This window comes from Ambystoma mexicanum, chromosome 2q (genome assembly GCF_040938575.1).
Source record: "Ambystoma mexicanum isolate Mex_15411 chromosome 2q, UKY_AmexF1_1, whole genome shotgun sequence".
Classification (NCBI taxonomy): domain Eukaryota; kingdom Metazoa; phylum Chordata; class Amphibia; order Caudata; family Ambystomatidae; genus Ambystoma; species Ambystoma mexicanum.
The window spans coordinates 655,905,432-655,924,018 of record NC_090924.1 but is presented as its reverse complement, the minus strand read 5'-3'; the positions used below and the strand labels follow the sequence as shown (position 1 = coordinate 655,924,018).

General features: G+C 47.5%; 1 protein-coding gene across 2 annotated transcripts in view; it reads left to right on the top strand.

Moving 5' to 3' along the window:
- Window positions 1-18,587, top strand: part of ATF7IP2 (activating transcription factor 7 interacting protein 2) — a 763,479-nt gene that overhangs the window by 463,456 nt on the left and 281,436 nt on the right. For both annotated transcript variants that reach the window (XM_069647842.1, XM_069647843.1), the window contains exon 9: window positions 7,610-7,682. In XM_069647842.1, the coding sequence (XP_069503943.1) occupies window positions 7,610-7,682 (73 nt within the window). The remainder of the gene's footprint in view (window positions 1-7,609; window positions 7,683-18,587) is intronic.

The following is an 18,587-nucleotide window of genomic DNA, read 5'->3' as shown; positions in this document are numbered from 1 at the left end:
TTGTTTCTTGCCAGAACATTTTGTCATGGTGCTGATTGCCAGGTGGGCAGAGGGGAAGAGGATGTTGGGAGAGATTTGTAGAGATGGTGCGGTGCAGGTGAGGGGAGGAGAGGTACCACACCTGGGCATTGCGTCTGCAGGGAGTTGCCCGCCAACCCTGTTCAGGGATATCGGCGGTGAGAGACCCTTAAGTACCTGAGCGCTGCAACAGCTGTGACTGGTGAGTTGTGTAGATGTACAATGGAAAGAGCTGCAAGACTGGGTGGGGCGACTCCAGCATCAGAAGTAATTTCGATCTGGCCAGCAGGGAAGCGTTACCCGGCAGTGTACATGGGGGGGGGGGTCAATGCAAATTTGCATCAAGTGGGAGGGTGCAGGGCAGGTAGGCACTGCATTCCTTTACCAGGCATTACTGCCTGGATTTGGTATCTGGTCAGGAGGCAAAGTTTGGAAAGTCTGTCCTGCACAATATAAATCAAAAATAAATTCTCCTTGCCCACCTCCATTTTACATACTACTATTGGAGTCTATCAAAGATGAGTAATACGTGGGAGGTTACAAACCTTTAGAAGAACAAATTACTTGCCCTTGGTAATGTTCTTTCGGATGGATGTTCCTCCCACGTATTTCTAATCGCCCTCCAACCTACCCCTCTATCTTTGGTCAAATTTTACATTTTCTTCAAATTTCCTCTGTTTCAAGGTCTGGATTACTGATAAACTTCGAGATGGCTGTGCATAGAGGGGGGAGCACCGAACTGAGGCAAGGGGTGCGCTGTTTGTGCTACTTATACCAGTGTTTATCAGTCCTAGTCTGGAGCAGGATGGAAGCTGCCGAGGGATATTGAGTTAACGACGCATTGTGCCCTCTGCTGATAAACCTTTCTGAGCTGCAAGCAGGGTATCAGAGAATATCAAAGCTGAGGCATTCGTGGGAGAAACATCCATCAAAGAACATTACCAGGGGCAAGTCAATTGTTCTTCTAAAGTTACTACAACGTAGCTGCACTACGCATCACGTGGGTGGAGACCGCAGCTGTCCGGGTCCGACCGACGCCCCTGTGGGAGCCAGGTGAGCGTAACAGAACACGAAGCCTATCTACAAATCCCCACCCGGGCGTTATGGAAACCTCAGAAGCCGACCAACTAGCCCTATTGTTAGGGGAATTTAGGGCAGAAGTGCACTCCGCGTGCCAAGAGACTAATGCCCTCAGGAGAGAACTGATTGTGTCAAAGGAGCGCACTGATGATCTCGCTAGACAATTACTGCAAAACCAAGCTGGGCAAACACCATTACCTGGACTCGGGTGGGAATCCAACTCCTGTTTCATCGAGCAATCTTGTGCAAGTGGTTCTACCAGGGAGCATTCCTTTAGCTCCACACGAACGTTTTGCTGGGGACCCAAAAAAGTTTGCCGTTTTATGAACCAATACCGCTTGCACTTTTTATGCAGACCTGAAGCTTTTCCGAACGACCAAACCAAAGTAGCCTTTGTACTATCATATCTTAGTGGCAGCGCAGCGGATTGGTCAATTCCATTAGTTAACCAGGACGACCCTCTTCTTCGGGATTTTCAAGGTTTTCAATTGAGCATGGAAAGACTATTTGCCAGACATTCACAGGGACAGGCCCTGGATAACAAACTTTTATCATTACGACAAGGTAACCAGGATCTACTAACCTATATCGCCACTTTCAATAGGTTAGTTGTGGAAAACGGATGGCCAGAGGTAAAACAAATTACATTATTTCATCGTGGACTTCGGGGTGAACTCAGACGTTTTGGCCCAAGTTGTGAACCCACCTCAGGATTGTGCAGAATATGTAGACTTAGTGGTCCAGTTAGACCACCGACTTCAGAATAGAAAGGCTGATCGAGCTAAGTTCGAGAATCGGGTATTGGTTAAACCCAATGTTACCCTCAAAGGAACAGATGTATCAGAACCGATGCAGATCGGGGGGGGGTTCAAGGGACCCTTAACTCAAAAGGAAAGAGAAAGAAGATGGCAGATGCAATTGTGTCTGTATTGTGGGGCCTCAGGACATTTTCTACGGGATTGCCCTATAAAAACATCTAAAAAAGTAGTCGGAGTTGCTGATAAAAATCAAACAGAGCCTGATTCGGGCGACGACCATGCCCGATAAGCGTAGAGGTCCGCTTGCCGAGCTTGAAGGATACTCCGATCTCGCACTTCATCATACCAATGGTCCTTATAGATCCAAGGCAACCATCACGTATGCACGCAGTGAGGGCATACATTGATAGCGGGGCCATAGGAAACTATGTGGACCACAAGTTGGCTTCTAGGATGAATCTACCTCTCTGCAAAAAGACCAGTTCGGATGTCATCACCACAGTCGATGGAACTGAAATTGCCTCTGGGCCTGTAACTCATTCCACCGCAGAGATGACACTATTGGGTCATGATGGGCATCGAGAGACTATTGTGTTTGATTTAATGAAAGCCCCGCAGTCCCAAATAATACTGGGGATACCTTGGTTGGAAACACATAATCCTTGTATTGATTTGGCGAGAGAAGAGAATAACCTTCCCGGATTGTGCACATACTTGTTACCCAAAAAAAACCTTGAACCAAGGCCTGGCCACCGTCGCTACTCCAGTCGTGCAGTTACCTCAGGAATATCAAGAATTCCAGGATGTTTTCCAAAAGGAACAGGCAAACACCCTACCACCTCACAGATCATACGATTGTCAAATCGATCTCATACCCGGTGCAGAACCGCCATGTAGTAGGATCTACGCCCTTACGGAACCCGAAAACCTTCACCTACGACAATACTTGGACCAATACCTTGCTAATGGCTTCATTCGTCCATCCAAGTCCCCTGCATCTTCAGCTTTGTTCTTCGTGCCTAAAAAGGAAGGTGACCTCAGAATGTGCACAGACTACCGCGCGTTAAATCAGATCACGGTTAAGAACCGATACCCATTGCCTCTGATCCCCGAATTACTAGACCAAGTAAAGGACACTTGCATCTACACTAAATTAGATCTCCAAGGGGTACGTGTAAAGAAAGGCGACGAATGGAAGACTGCTTTTCGCACTAAGTACGGGTTATTCGAATACCAGGTGATGCCCTTCGGGTTGTGCAGTGCACCAGCAGCCTTCCAGTATTTTATGAACGATGTCCTTCGTGAACTCATTGACGTCTGTGTTGTTGTATACATAGACAATATTCTAGTGTACTCCTCTTCAGAATCAGACCATGTGAAGCATGTTCGTGCAGTCCTTGAGAAACTACGCCAGCACAAGTTATATGCAAAATTGGAAAAATGCGTTTTTCATGCTACGGAAGTTGAATTCCTTTGATTTATCTTGACTCCAAAAGGAGTCTGAATGGACTCTCGAAAGGTGGACGCAATCCTCAAGTGGCCATCACCCAGTTCAGTTAAAGGGGTACAAAGCATGCTCGGATTTGCTAATTTCTACCGCAGATTCATTCCGGATTTCTCACATGTTGTACACCCTATCACAGCAACTTTGCGAAAAAACAAACGCTTCTTGGGGACCGAAGAAGCTGAAAAGGCCTTCCAAGAGCTGAAAGCGAAATTCACGTCTGCACCTGTCTTAAAGCATCCACGCCCCGAACTTCCATACATTGTTGAAACTGATGCATCCAGTTTAGCCATGGGAGCTGTCCTATCCCAGAAGGATCCTGAAACCGGTCAACTTCACCCAGTAGCATTTTGGTCCAGAAAGTTCTCGGCCCCCCGAGTTAAACTATGCGGTTACCGATAAAGAATTATTAGCCATCAAATCTGCCTTCAAGGCTTGGCGGCATTATCTTCTCGGTGCCAGGCATTCCATTACGGTAATCACTGATCACCGGAACTTGCAGTATTTAAAAACAGCCAAGGCCCAATCGTCGCGGCAACTTCGATGGGCATTGTTCTTTGCCGAGTTCGATTTCGTGATCACTTATCGACCAGGTTGTAAAAATGGCAAGGCAGATGCCTTATCCCGAATAGGGATGGGAGAAGCATACGCGAACCCGGAACCGGTGCCTATAATTTCAGAACAAAGAATTCTTGGCATAATCACTCTACAGACACTAGAGGATATTCAAGTAAAGATCCAACAACTCTTCAATCCAACAGCCCTGCAGGACTGGGTGAAGAAAGGCTCGGACTACTCAGTCATCAATGACCTACCTTATTATCAAGGGCGACTATTTCTACCACACAAGGAACTACATGACACCCTGATGAAAGGACACCCAGGTATCGCAAAAACTGAAGCTAAAATTAAGAGACAATTCTGGTGGCCCACCTGGCGAAAAGACGTAAAGTCATTTGTAATGTTTTGTGGCATTTGCGCCCAAAACAAAAGTCAGAAGAAAAAACCAGCCGGCCTCTTACAACCTTTGGATATTCCACCTACACCATGGCACACCTTATCGTTAGACTTTATTACAGATCTACCTCCATGTTATGGATTTAACACCATTCTAGTTATTGTGGATCTTTTTTCCAAGATGGCCCACTTTATTCCTCTAAAGGGATTACCTTCTACTTCAATTCTGGCCAAGGAGTTCCTCAAACATTGTTCGAATACACTGATTTTTCCGTATTGGTCTCTGACCGAGGTAGTCAATTCATTTCACATTTTTTAAAGTAATGTTGTCAACTGGCGCAAATTGATGTGAAGTTATCAACCAGTCACCATCCCCAGACCGATGGTCAGACGGAGAGGACCAACCCGACCCTTGAACAGTACCTACGTTGCATGCTACACCAGACCGAAAGTAATTGGAAAGATATTTTATGGATTTCCGAGTATGCATACAATAGCTCTGTACATTCAGGAACCAGACAAAGCCCCTTTTATACCATATATGGACATCACCCTCGAACCTCAGAACTAGATTCGCCTCAGCATTTAGAAATGCCTGCAGTTAGTCATTTGCATTCTATTACACAAGCCTTTAAAGAGGCAACAGAACATTTGAAACAAGCAAAAGAGAAATATAAGAAAAATGCTGATCAACGTAGAAGTGAAACTCCACAATACCAGATTGGGGATCAAGTTTGGCTGGCTACAAAACACATACCTCTGAAGGGAACTCGGACTTTTAACCCTAGATATTTGGGACCTTACACTATTAAGGCCATTATCAACCCGGTAGCCGTCAAATTGGAATTACCCTCTAATATGCGCATTCATCCTGTCTTTCATGTTTCACTTTTAAAACCAGTTCAACCAGGAACAAGATTAACCAAACCACCCGACCCCATCTTTATAGATGGAGAACCTGAATTTGAGGTAAAAAATATCCTGGACTCCAAGATGGTTAAATCAAAACTTTTTTATTTAATCGATTGGAAGGGCTACGGACCACAAGAAAGTTCATGGTCACCTAGTGACCACGTCCATGCACCTCGGTTGGTGAAAAGATTCCATCGGAACTTCCCAGACAAACCAGGGCCCAGGGGAAGAACAACTTTAGGAGGGGCCTTGGGGGGGGAGGGGGTCTGAGTGCTGTCATGATGCCTACCCCCAGGCATCCGGACCAAGCCCATCAGCCCCAGGAGCAGGCATCTAGACATTAAGTAAAACCTCAACAGCCCCGGCTAGGGGCTATCTGGGTTCAGTCCTGGCGCCCAGGCTCATAGTAGGAATCAGTCCTGGCGCCTAAGGCGCCAGGCTCATAGTCATTACTTACCTCAGGCAGACCATGCTGCAAATTACTCCAATCCAACATGAAGCCTGAAAGGGACTATTTTTCTACAGGGACTATTTTTTACTCGGGTGTGGTTCTAGGGACTTCTTACCTGGGACTACTTTTGAGGCTATTTAAACCACACCCGACCAGCAACACACGCTTCGCGTTATTCTGCATCCAGCAGCGTAACACTCACCGTGCCTGCAGCCTGCATCCAGTCTTCTGCCACGCCCGCCTCGAATCCGGAGCTCCTAAAACAAAGAGGAAAGAAAGGGACAAGGTTAGAAAACAAAACGTATTTCTATTCCACACCTGATTCTGGATCCATCTCGTCTCCGGACCTGTAAAGAACATCATTTCTGCACGCGCCGCACCTCCAGCTGCAGCGCCGCGCCATACTCCAGTCTTCACAGCATCTTTTGGGTCGGCGCTGCCTCCATCATTTCTTCGTCAAACTTTGGCACCTAGGAGACAAAAGAAAACCACAAGGTGAGCCGAGGGAACCAACAAATCTAATTCTTACCACCATAGACTTACCTGATTTTACCACCGGAGGCATCCTCTTGTGACTCTCCATATTTTCGCGTGCCGCATCTGTAAAGAGAGACAAAACAACACGTTTTCCTCAAGCAACATTTACCGGACAGCGCCGGGTAATACAGACTCTTACCTGACTGCCACCAGCTGCCACAAGAGCATCTTTTCACGAGCCAGCTGCATGACAAGAAAGGAAGGGGGGAACAAGAGTGAACATCGGACATATTGAACTCTATGAACTTAATACTTACTGGTCCTCACCAGGAACCTCGGAGTCAATACTCTCCGGAACTCTCCCGAGCCTTCAAACCAGTGAAGTAACTGGAATCGACGCGCCCCTGCAAATCCACGCAGGATGGAGAGCTAATCTTTCAAGAATATAAGGTGAGATTGCTGTGAGGGCATTTCGGAGGTGATTAGTTGGGGAGGACTGTGGGGTGCCATCACTTGAATCCACAAGTGGCTAAATCCATCTCTCCACTTGCAGGAGAATATTTCTACGGGTTAAGCAGACAAGATTAGGATGGCAGATCCAGTCAGTCATCGCTGCACTATGCATCACGTGGGTGGAGACCGCAGCTGTCCGGGTCCGACCGACGCCCCTGTGGGAGCCAGGTGAGCGTAACGTGGTTTACTATCAAAAGAGTATTGCAAGTGTTCTTCTATTGTTTTACTGTGTTCTAGTACTGAATTGACTTGCAAATTACAACAGTGTGCCTTGGTGTATAAAATAAAAAAAAAATGTATACATCTTCGAAGTGTATCAGTGTTTTCTTGGACTAAGTGTATTCTCTGAGTTCTTTGTACCTCACTGCAGCCCTCCTTGGACTAAGCCTGACTGCTCGCCATTCTTCCAAACCCTTGTGTGGTTCAAACCTAAGTAAGTGTTAACCCTCATCACCTAAGTTGGGCTTTCTCAAGTGCTGTCTCAAAAACCCTTGTCAGCACTCGAGAAAAATAAAAACCATGTTCGAAAAATATCTGCTACACCCAGCCTGTCTTGGACACATCATGTATGTAAGAAAAAAAAGGGAAAAGGGATGCAAAGTACCCTTGCTGCACTTCAATGTGAGGTGATGTGTGCACATTAAATAGTGCCCGTGCGCTGATAGCTATAGGGACTGATCAGTGCCCCAAAATAGATAAATAGATGAGCTAAGCAAAGTAAATGAAGCAAAAAGGCTTCACTTGCCTTCAAAAGTCATGCCAGGATTCAAATAATAGCGAAAAAAAAGAAAATCTTTACGGTCAACATAGCTGACGGATTTTCTTTAACGTTTTAACCAAAGCATGCACGAGGTGTCCCTAATAAAATGCCATTTCATCCACTCAATCTTGACTCCTGGTTGAAACGTACTTATTATTTTCATCTTGTATCCTTTACAGGATTTAGATGAAAGAATAAAACAGTCTCAGATGGTTATTGACCTCACAGAAGAGGAGTGCAGCTCCAGCAGAGGTAAGAAAATATGGACAAGTGAATTCAGATGCGTTGATACCAGTGTCTGTTGGTTGTGGACAAAATAATGCTTAATTTCAAGCAACAATGGGTCCAAATGTCCATATGGAGCAGAAATGTTTCAAAACTAAACATACATGCTTGATAACCTGATTTTTTAAAAGAAATACAAAATAATCTTTGCATTTTAGTTCACTATTTTCCTTTTATTTAAGTTCATCAGCACATCTTATGTTGTTAAAAGCCATATCCCTATGTAATTAGGAGCAGGTTGATAAAGCAAACGCGGGTCAAAGTGCCTGATGATGTCTTTTTATTCCTGTTTGTTTTTGGCCTTAAATACTTGTAGAAGGACTTGACAGTCTAAATTTCCAGCAGCAAGAGAAGATCCTTTTAATTGATCTTTAACACCCAAAGATTGCTTATTACGAAGTATTAACAGTAGTAAAGTCCTGAATCTGGAAATCTTTAACTGCTACCAAGGGGTGGTGTGGAGCATCTTGAGCTTGACTCAAAGAAGCTATGCACGATCCAGCATTGCAAGTAACATTTTGGCTGTATGTTCTCCCTCCTTCCAAACTGGTCAGGAGCGCCTGCATCCGCGGGCGGGCCGGAAAAAGCAGACCAATAGATAGCTTCCCCTTTAAGAACGTTAACGTTATGGGACTCTTTAACGCGCATGCATCCGTCTGCATGAATGTCCCACACTTCACCGCCAAGTCACCAACCACCATGCCCAGTTCCTGTTTTTCCGCCTACTGGGCGGGTTGGAATTGCTCTGCTCCTTGACAACCCCTCTCTGTTTGGGTGCTACCTTTTGATTTCCATTTCCTTTTTTTTTTTTTCATTCGGATGGTTGCATTTTTCTTTTTCTTTGGCGTGGTGCATTTCTGTCCGAGCTGGGACCAGTACCGAATGCAACGAGGACTTTGCAAGGACCTGAAAGGAGGCCGACATTGGTAAGTAGGAGACCATACCTACACGTGGGGGCCATGTGTTTTGGCACTTATACCGAGGTGAAGACCACAACCATAGTTCCGGGGTCTTCACAGCACCATTTACGGGAAAACCCCAGGCATCTACATCTGCGAGTACCCCTGGGTGTGGGAAACAGTACTTGGTGGGAAAACATGAGTACCTCCAAGTGGGAAAGGATCCGATCTTGGAAGCAAGATTCTCCAGGGTAGATCTGTACCATCTGGCTCCCTGCTGTATTGGTACCTATATTGGCTACTGCAGACACAACTTAAAAATCTTTGGTACCGAAAGCACAAAGAGAGCATTCTCTTTGGTACCAACTTCTCCAAAAGGGCATAAGAAAGAAAAATTGTCAGAGGAGAGATGCAAAGAGTATGCCTTGGTAACGAGAGTTCAATATGAACCTGTGGACCTGATTTCTGATTCTGAGGAATTTGATCTGTCAATTCTTTACAGCACCACCAGAGGAACTGTTTGGTGTTCTAGAGACTCTAGAAATCTTGGCTGAACCGACTCAATGTAAATTGCTGTTGGCGTTGACAAACATTTAGGTACCGAGACCTGTGGTATTTAACATTTGTAACCCCTCGAGTGATTCGGGTTCGGTACATCAGCCGGTTACAGTAGATTTTCTAGCATGGGGTCTGGCATGGATTCACATGCTCATTAATATTCCCAGTCGTCAGGCCGGGAATCCTCTGTAAAAGAAACAGTTTCACTTTCACTTACAAACTGTATTTCAAATGGATTGTGTACTCCCACGTTTTCCTTATCTTTGATCTTTCCATATCCAGCTTGCTGCGTTGGAATTTTTTTTCCAGTAGAGGGCGCTGCGTGTCGATGACTGCCGAGTCGATGTCCCTCAAAGGCCTCCATCTCGATGTCGCCGTCATCAGTGGTATAAATGGTTGCGCGCAGCATCCATTGCTCAGTTCTGTTTTTCCGCGCTTCATGAGATTCGGGTGCGTGACGCTCGGTTCTGTGAAGAGAACAAATTCTTTGAGTTTTTGTCAAGAAAACCCTCGATATGAGATGACCTCTTTGTCGGCTCCATCTATGCCCCGATCTGGCTTCAAAAAGTGTTCAGATTGTGGGGTAAAGATGTCCTTGACAGACCCCCCACAGGGTCTGTTTATGGTGCCTCTGGTCAGAGCATCCCTGTTCGGAGTGCAAAGAGTGCCTATCAATGACGGTGAAAGCCTTAAGGGAGCGCAGAGGGAAGCTGGAGAGAGGTAGGCCTAAAAAATCAATTACCCCTACCAAATTTACCCCAGATGAGTCGAGACTACCATCTCCTCGGCGAAAAAAACACTCCCGCTCTTGATCTCGGAACGGATCGCATCATTCATCCGCTTCGAAGCACAGCATAAAAAGGCGTCACAGATCGCCTTCTACATCATCTGCCAGTTCAGCGGAGAGAGTAACATGCCCTACCAAAAACAGCTTTCCGGCTCAGTGGGAGGAATTTCGTTAAAAAAATGGTGTTCGAGAACGCTTCCTTGCTCCCCTCGGATACACCTAGAGGCGATACCCCAGGAGAAAAACCTGGTAGAGACAAAAGCCGTGAGTCATCGCCCTCGGCAAGACATACTCCTCGAACGTGACAAACCCTTGAGTGGAGTCAATGCCTCTTCGACACAAAAGGCATCGACACTGTCGATTCACACATAGACGCCGATAACTGCATCATCGATGCCTTCGGCACCTCCGTTGAAAGAAAGAACTTCAACGCCTCGTGCGCCGATCCTGTCCACGGTGATCACTTCGATCCCCTCAACGTCTTAGTCGAAAACATCGAAGCTGTTGTCGATTCTATCAACGTCATCGAGGCCAATCACAAATCCATTGAGGCCACTGACGTCTACATCGACTGTGACAAGTTTAACCCCTCCTGTAATACTGGTATAGCTCCTTCCTCATTGGAAAAGAGCTACACACCTCTACCACGCTCTGATTACTTCAGAGCTTTATCCTCAATTTATGAGGAGGGAGAGGATTCAGATACAGAAAGACCCCTTGGTCTAGAATGTGTTAGACCTCACATTCCAGATCAACTAATTCCGGAAGAGGTCAGATTGAAACATCTGCAGGATTCCTTGCAGGAAGCAAGCTGATAAGAAATCTCCCCAGCCTGAACCAGGGGAACATGATAGTAACTATAGGTCACTCATGAACAGGGTCATGGAATATATGGGGTGGTCTAAGCCTGCACCCGTATATGTACAAGATGGCCTCATGGACATAGTTGATAGAGGACCACAAGAAGATCCTATAATACCCTTTCACAAGGCTTTACGGAAAAAAGTTCCAGCAATTGGGAAACGCTGGAGGGTATTCCTGCAGTCAGTAAGAAACTGTCTGCAAAATATATAGCTTTATCTGCAGACCCTCCATACTTGTCTAAACATCCAACCTCAGAAAGCTTGGTTGTTCAAATGGCAACTTTGTCAGGAACTTCATATCCCACAATCCCACGCGATTGTGACGATAAAAAGGTTGACGCCATGGCCAAGAAAGTTTTCTCGGCATGCAGAATGGTGCTAAAGTCTGCAAACGCCACATGCATGCTGGCATGATTCAGCCACACCGTTTGGGAGTGTGCTTCAATGGTGGCTGACGGTCTCCCAGAAGGGGAGGAATGAGACGGTTTCTTTAAAATTATCAAGGGCGGGAAGGATGCGATGTGTGAATCCCTCCAAACCGGTCTTGACTCTGTTGACAGCATCAGCAGAGCTATTGCGGCTAGTACCACAATCCGCAGGTTTGATTGGTTCAGGAAATCTGGATTTGCTCCTGATGTGAAATCCAGACTTCAGAATATGCCCTTTGACGGCACCCATCTATTTGGTAAAAAAGCTGATGACAGTTTGGAGAAGTTGCAAGCGGCGGCCAAACCCCTTGGAGCAGCAATTAGACAAACTCCAAACCACCCTACAGGTAAGCCCTGGAGGGGTTGGTCCTTTCGCTATTACTCCACATTCGGAAAAGGCAGAGAACCGCCAGCTCAAATGGGCCAGAAGCGATTCACCCGTGGTGGACGGGGCAAAGGTACGAAGTCCGCATCTGCCCCGAGGCTCTTCACCAAGCTAATGGTGGTTGTGGCAGCAAGTCTCACGAGAGGGGGGATTCACATCTTACCCCTACCTGGATGATTGGTTGATCAGAGCAAGTTCCCCGGAACAAGCTCGCAATCATCTAGATATTATTTGCCACTCCCTCCACAGGCTGGGCTTCTCCCTCAACTTCAAAAAGTCCAATATACCTTCTCAAAAACTCCCGTTTATTGGAGCAATCATGGACACATCCCTGGGAAAAGCCTTGCCACCAGAGGTGAGGGCTCAAGACATTCTACAGATGGCGACAAAGTTCCAAAATTCCCAATATCTTCCAGCCTTCGACTTTCTGAGGTTGCTCGGTCTGATGGCATCCTGCATCTTTTTGGTGCCTCAGGCCCGCCTGAGAATGTGATCTCTCCACTGGGCTCTCAGGACCCAGTGGTCACAATTATCGGGAAAGATGTCAGCTCTCCCACACATTCCGAACAGAGTTGCTCTGGACCTTCAAAGGTGGTCTTCACGAGGAAACATCTTGAAGGGAGAACACTTTTGGCAACCATGGCCGGAGATGACGGTAGTGACGGACGCCTCACTCACTGGGTGGGGAGCCCATACCAACGATTTGACCATCAGCAGTAGTTAGTCTCTATCGGAGCCCAAACTACACATCAACATTTTAGAGCTGAGGGCAATCAGACTGGCGCTGAAGGGCTATCTGCATTCTGTACGGGGAAAGAATGTCCTGATAATGACAGACAAGACAGTGGTCATGTACAACCTCAACAAAAGAGGGGGTGTAGGGTCACTACCAGTGTGCAGAGAGGCAATGCAGCTCTGGTTTTGGGCAATACAAGCAGGAATCTGTCGGCAATCCACCTAGCCAGAGAGATGAACACGGCGGCGGATGCTCTGAGCAGGCAGAGCACAGTACCCAACGAGTGGTATAGCTCAGGAAGTCCTTGAAGAGATCTTCGCCCTTCAGGGAACCCCTCAAGTGGATCTGTTCTCAACGAATGCCAACAGGAAGTGCGAGCTTTGCAGCTACAGGGAATTTCCCCGTGAGGAGCTCTGGGGGATGCGTTTGTGGTGGACTAGTGTTGGGGAGAATTCTCATAAATGTGCTAGGTCCTCTCTATTTTAGAGACCCCCAGCTCTTTTGCTGGACTTTGGGACTTTGTACTTTTTAATTCTGTTGGTTGTCTGTGTTTATTCATTTGGTAATGGAGTCTAAAGAACTCCAAAGACATCATCTTTTCGTGTGTCACACAGCACCATCAGTGCAGTGACACAGGGGAATCCTTTTAGGCTGTCCTAAAGTTTAAATACCTTCTCTGGGATAAACTACTGTTTGCCAGAGAAAGTAAAGTGAAATTGACTTTACTAGTCTTTTCAAATTCCTAGAACCAACCCACCCTATCTTACAATAGAGCGCTGGAGGGGTTTCTTAGTTTTCCTTATGTCTAGAAACTCATGTAGCAGTCAAATGCTACCCTTTCCTCTCGAAATGGCTGGTGGCAGTGGTTTTACAACGAACTACCATTATTTTTTCCGACCGCGAACACCAGTAGCATTAAATTGCAGGAGCCATGTTTTCAAGATGGCATCTGAGCCTCCTTTGTTTAAACAGGTCCCGGTCTTCTATTTTCGCCATTTCTTTTTGGAAAGGTCCTTCTAGAGTTTGTCTCTGCGCACCAAACCAGGTTTGTTTCCTACACCTTTGGCGGGCTTCAGGACTGAAGACCGCCTCTGGCGCCCGAGTGTCTGGGGTGGGCAGGAAGTGAGGGATGTGCCGGACACTCCCTGTGCTTAGTCTCCTAGGAGATCCAAATGCACTCTGGCGTGATTGGCTGGCTGACTATCCGGCAAGGACAGCCACCCTGCTGTGAGTGGCAGCTAGGCTGAATGGGAGGAAACTGGATAAAAGGCAAGTCTCTTGGCTTGTATGGCAGAGTCAACCACTGGAAAGAAAGAACTGAAGACGAGCTGGAAGAGGATGGCTGCTGCAACTCCTGGACCGTTTGTTTCCCGGTGAAGCCCTGCTGCAAGTCCGAATCGCCAAGTTCATCTCGACAGAGAAGCCCTTCAAGGACTTCTCCCTTTGAGTTGGTGGGACCAATCAACTCGACCCGTAAGCCACCTGGATACCATTCTCCGAGCTGGTTGTATTTTCTTCAGAGTGCTGCAGGAAACCGAATAACCAGGGAGAGGGATACCAGTTTGTGTGCTTGTCTACAGCTACCGGAATTGAAGATTTGCCTTTGCCAGCTTTTTTACCAGTCCCAGTGCAGTGCAGGAGTCCCCCCGATGTCCTCCCTCTTGTCCCCACAACAGAGGCTCAGGAACAGTGAGATCTGCAGGAACTGCTGGAACAGACATTTTCAGCTGCATCTTTTTCTTCATTGTAAGGTACTGTGAAAACCAGACCGAGAGAACTTACCTCTCACTGCGAAAGTGCTTCAAACTTTGGCAACTTGCAGGCCTAACAACTGTGAATATCCACTCATTTCCTCCAGTCCTTGTCATTCCTCATATAATAAGGAGGTTGCGAAGGTTTAGGAAAACCATGATCCTAATTGCCCCGGATTGGGCCAAGAGAACGTGGTTCTTGGACCTTCTAGACATGTCCATCTGTCCTCCGATTCGTCGCGAGAGGCGGGTCAGGTTCTCCATCCGGATCGAGGACTCTCAGCCTTTATGCATGGTTTCTGAAAGGCTGAGGTACAAAAATTGGGGCCTCCCGGACGATATAATGGAGGTGTTGCTTTCAGCCCGATGGCCAGCAACCAAATCACTATACCGCTGCCGTTGGAACACGTTCTGCAGCCATTGTAGAGATAAAAATGTTGAACCTTTTTCATGCAATACACTCACTGATGGTGTTATCTTTCCTTTTACACCTAGCAAATTTAGGGCTCCAGATAGGCACAGTTAAGGGTTACCTGGCAGCGCTGTCCATTTTTAAACGCACTACTGAGGAACCCTCATACTTGAAAATACCAATATATTACATTTTTGAAGGGGTTGACCAATGTTTACCCACCAACTCCTTTTCAAGTCCCCCCAGAGGGGCCTAAATTTAGTCTTACAATTTTTAATGGGTAATCCTTTTGAACCCCTTCATTCGTGCCTGCTTAGATTCCTTACCTTCAAAATTCTACTGGCAATAACTTCTGCACGACGGGTGAGCGAGTTACAAGCTTTCTTATGCTTGTTAATCTGCTTAGAATCCCATGCTGTGCATATGGTCCGACGTCCAGTGGAACCCGCGGAGTATTGAATCTTGTCTTTCGGGGACCGAAAGGGGACGTCAGCATAGGCGTGCCTGTAAAACTATCCCTATTGTGAAGTGTAGTGTACCCAAAATCCCTCACGCGCCAACGTCCCTCAGATTGTTTTTTTCCGGCCAAATAACTGGTCGCCCTATAGCAGAGCTCTTCATAAGAGACATTGTTGATCTTTATACCAACTTTGTCGGTTATTTCCCCATAAATCACTTCGACGGCGATTCAAGCAACTTCGGCAAATACTGCGGGAAGTTTCTACGGCGGTGGATTATGGCGCCTAAAATCCGTCAGCTGAACCATCCATGTGGCCGGGACCTCTGGCCGGCCTACACAGTAGGGAGAGTGGGTCGGGGTGGCCATTTCTTTCGTTACGTCTCTCCTCTTTCCCCCTCTTTGCCCTCTAGGTCTGGTCATCTTTGGTTATACCTTTCACTATGGAAAGGACACCATTTAGGTTCTGCCCTAAGTGTAGGGTCAGGTACCTGTGGAAAGACCAGCACAGTATGTGTAATTCTTGTCTACCCCTAGATCACAATGAGAAGCAGTGTGCAGCTTGTAAACTCCTTTGGCCTAAAACCCTTAAGGAGCTGCGTGTAAAGCGGTGGGCCGCGTACGGTATGTCGCAGGCTGAACCCTCTTCCCCCACCACCACATCCGCCAAAAGTGACAGGGGCACTGATGATGACCAGACATCCATGTTTGTTGTCATCGACCTTTAGGCGGACACTTCTAGGTCTGCCACGCCCGTCCCCGACCCCTCTAGGCCTGACGCACGTCTCGCTTTGGGGAAAACACCCAGCGACAAGGGCGTACAGAAACCACACACCAAGCACACAACCCCATCACCAATTTCGACTGTTCCGTCAAAAAAGGTGAAAGCACCCACAAGAACAACAAAAAATTCGATGGAATCCTCTGATCTGGTAGATCAGCAGCCTTCCCCGGACCTGCAGCAGCGTCTTGCGACTGGGCACTCCAAAGCTAAGGGCGCTACCTCTAAATCGGGTTTGGAAGCCGAAGCACGATCATCGGACGCTCCGGTGCCCCCTAATGCCCCGGTAGGCCCAAAACCTATTCCCAGGCCTCCTTACCTTTCCGTGGGCGAAAAATCTACCGCTAGGCCCTCTGGCACCACGGTAGGTGGTGAATCCACTGCTGATCCGTTGACTCACGCCAATTCGGTGGAGATTGAGGACAGTAGCGCGAGGATTACTTCGGCAGTTGGGCTGACGCCTAAGACACCGTTGTAACGCATGGAGCTTGCCGCGGACAGATCTAAAGACACGCCATGGCACCCAGTACTCGTGAAACTACCCTTGGGGATACATTTCGATGCCAACAAGAACAAGGCAAAGTTTTTCCACCTTTTTCTCTCTTCTGGTTAATCTAAGTGGACCAGTGAAAAGTTCGAAGGATCCATGGACTGTCTAGAAAGGATTGTCTCGCGTTCAGAGCATCCTTCCCCTAAGAGATCTCGCGAAGACCCCACTTTGATGTCTGCTTCACGTTTCCATGAAGATCTTGACGCTCAAGAATCTTTGGCTTCCGTCCACCATGAAGATGTGGTCCAGATGGACACTTACCAAGACATCTATGACAAGGAAGAAGACCTATCCTTCCTGCAAGACTACTCTGATGACCAGGCGGAGGCCATGGGCAAATGGGAGGAGACCCAGCAAGTGGAGACAGAGCCATGGGCGCTCCCTACGCAAGATCAGGACACTGATGGCCCATGCCTGGATTCCCCTCCCACCACTCCGGTCCATCTGGCCTCGCCTGTGGACGATCAAATGGCTTTCAATGCCATCTAAAGAAAGGCAGCAGAGAACTTTAAGATCACCACCCAGGAGGCGGTACACGAAAAAGATTTTGTGGAGGACCTTCTCGAAGAGAAACCCCCCTCAAGCCAAGCCATTCCTCTCCTGAACTCTGTTAAAAGAAGGTGGGCCCCCTCCCTGGTTACGCCAGCACAGACCCAGGCAGTGAATCCAAGAGTGGAGAAACTATTTCGGCCATCTCCTACTGACCTTCAATATATTAAAGGCCACGCCACCCCTGACTCATTGGTAGTAACTACCACCCGGAAACGGGCAGGGGTACCTCTTGCTACGGGGGAGGTACCTCCGGATAAGGAATCTAAAAGGTTGTACGCCTTAGGTAAATGTGTTACCTCGGCAGCTGCATACACCACACGCATAGCGAATAACACTAGGCTGCTTGCCAGTTATGCAGACGCACAATGGAACCTTGTACAAGAAGGTCTCTAGGAGGTTCCTCAACCCGGTTGTTAGGGAGAATTCTCTCTTTAGGCTGAATTTCTGAATTTCCTAACCTAGTGAGTGCCCCCCAGCTTTGCTGGATTTCTGGAGTTTGTTTTTTCCTCCTGCCAAAAGTGAGACTCTTTTTCTCCCACTCTTGGACATGATTTATGGTATTCCTTTGACTGGTAATGTGTTTTATGGGCTATGAGGTCCTTTACTCCATAGGGTCTCATGTGTTTTTCCTATATGTGTTACACAGCACCCTCCGTGCAGTAACACAGGGGTGTCATAGTGACACCCCACCATAGACTCCATACCCTGGGACTGACTTCTGTCTCCCAGGGTATGTAAAGTCACCATTGGCTTTACTAGTCCCAAATTATTAACAGAAACCAGTACAAACCATCATATTGTGGACGTACTGGTCGGGGCAATTCGATTGCCCCGGGGTCTGTTAGTCGAGGGGGCACGTCTCCGTCCCCCCTGATCGAGTTTTGGCTGGTGGCAGTGGAAACTACTTTTTATATTCGACCGCGAATATTTCACTATGGGATTTTCCTATTGTTCGAGGCTACCAACTTTAATTATTTAATTCTCATAGCCTCGAACATACTGCCGGTTTATTTAATATCAATTCTCCGGTTGGTATTTTTTGCCAAGGCTCGATTCTAAAATGGCGTTTGTGTTCTCTTCTGTGACTCCAACCCAAGTAGAGCCCTTTGTTCCACTTTTTGGCGGGCTTCTCCACAGAAGCCTCCAAAAGTGGTGCCACTCTGTCTGGGTACCACAGGGGGTGTCGGAGGGGGTTTAGGAACCCTGGACTGAGTTACCTTGGTAACTCAAGTCGCACTCTTGTGTGATTGGCCCAAGTGGTGAGCCGGCCGGCTCACCACTTAGCATGTTTGAGTGACAGCTAGGCTGAGTGAATGGGGGTTTTCTGCATAAAAGTAGGGCTTTGAAGACTGGAACTTCAGAAGTCGCCACAGGACCTGAGAATCCGACGAGGGAGAAGCTGAGCCGACCTACCACGACGACACCACCGGTGGAGCCCTGCTGAACCGACTCACCACTTCCCGACGACAGAAGATCTCCCGGCTGGAGAGGCTTCTTCCCCTGACTGGTGGGCACAACCAGTTTACCTTTCTTTTTTCGCACCCCAGCCCGGTTTGTGGTCGAACTGCCCGTGCCAAGCACCCCGGCAGCCGGATAGCCACTCACCACTGAACCGCGAATCACCGGACCGCTCCTTGTACCTGAGAAACTCCACAGCTGGTTTCTTCCCTGGCAGTGCAACGGACTCCTGTCTTCCTCCACGACGAGATCCTC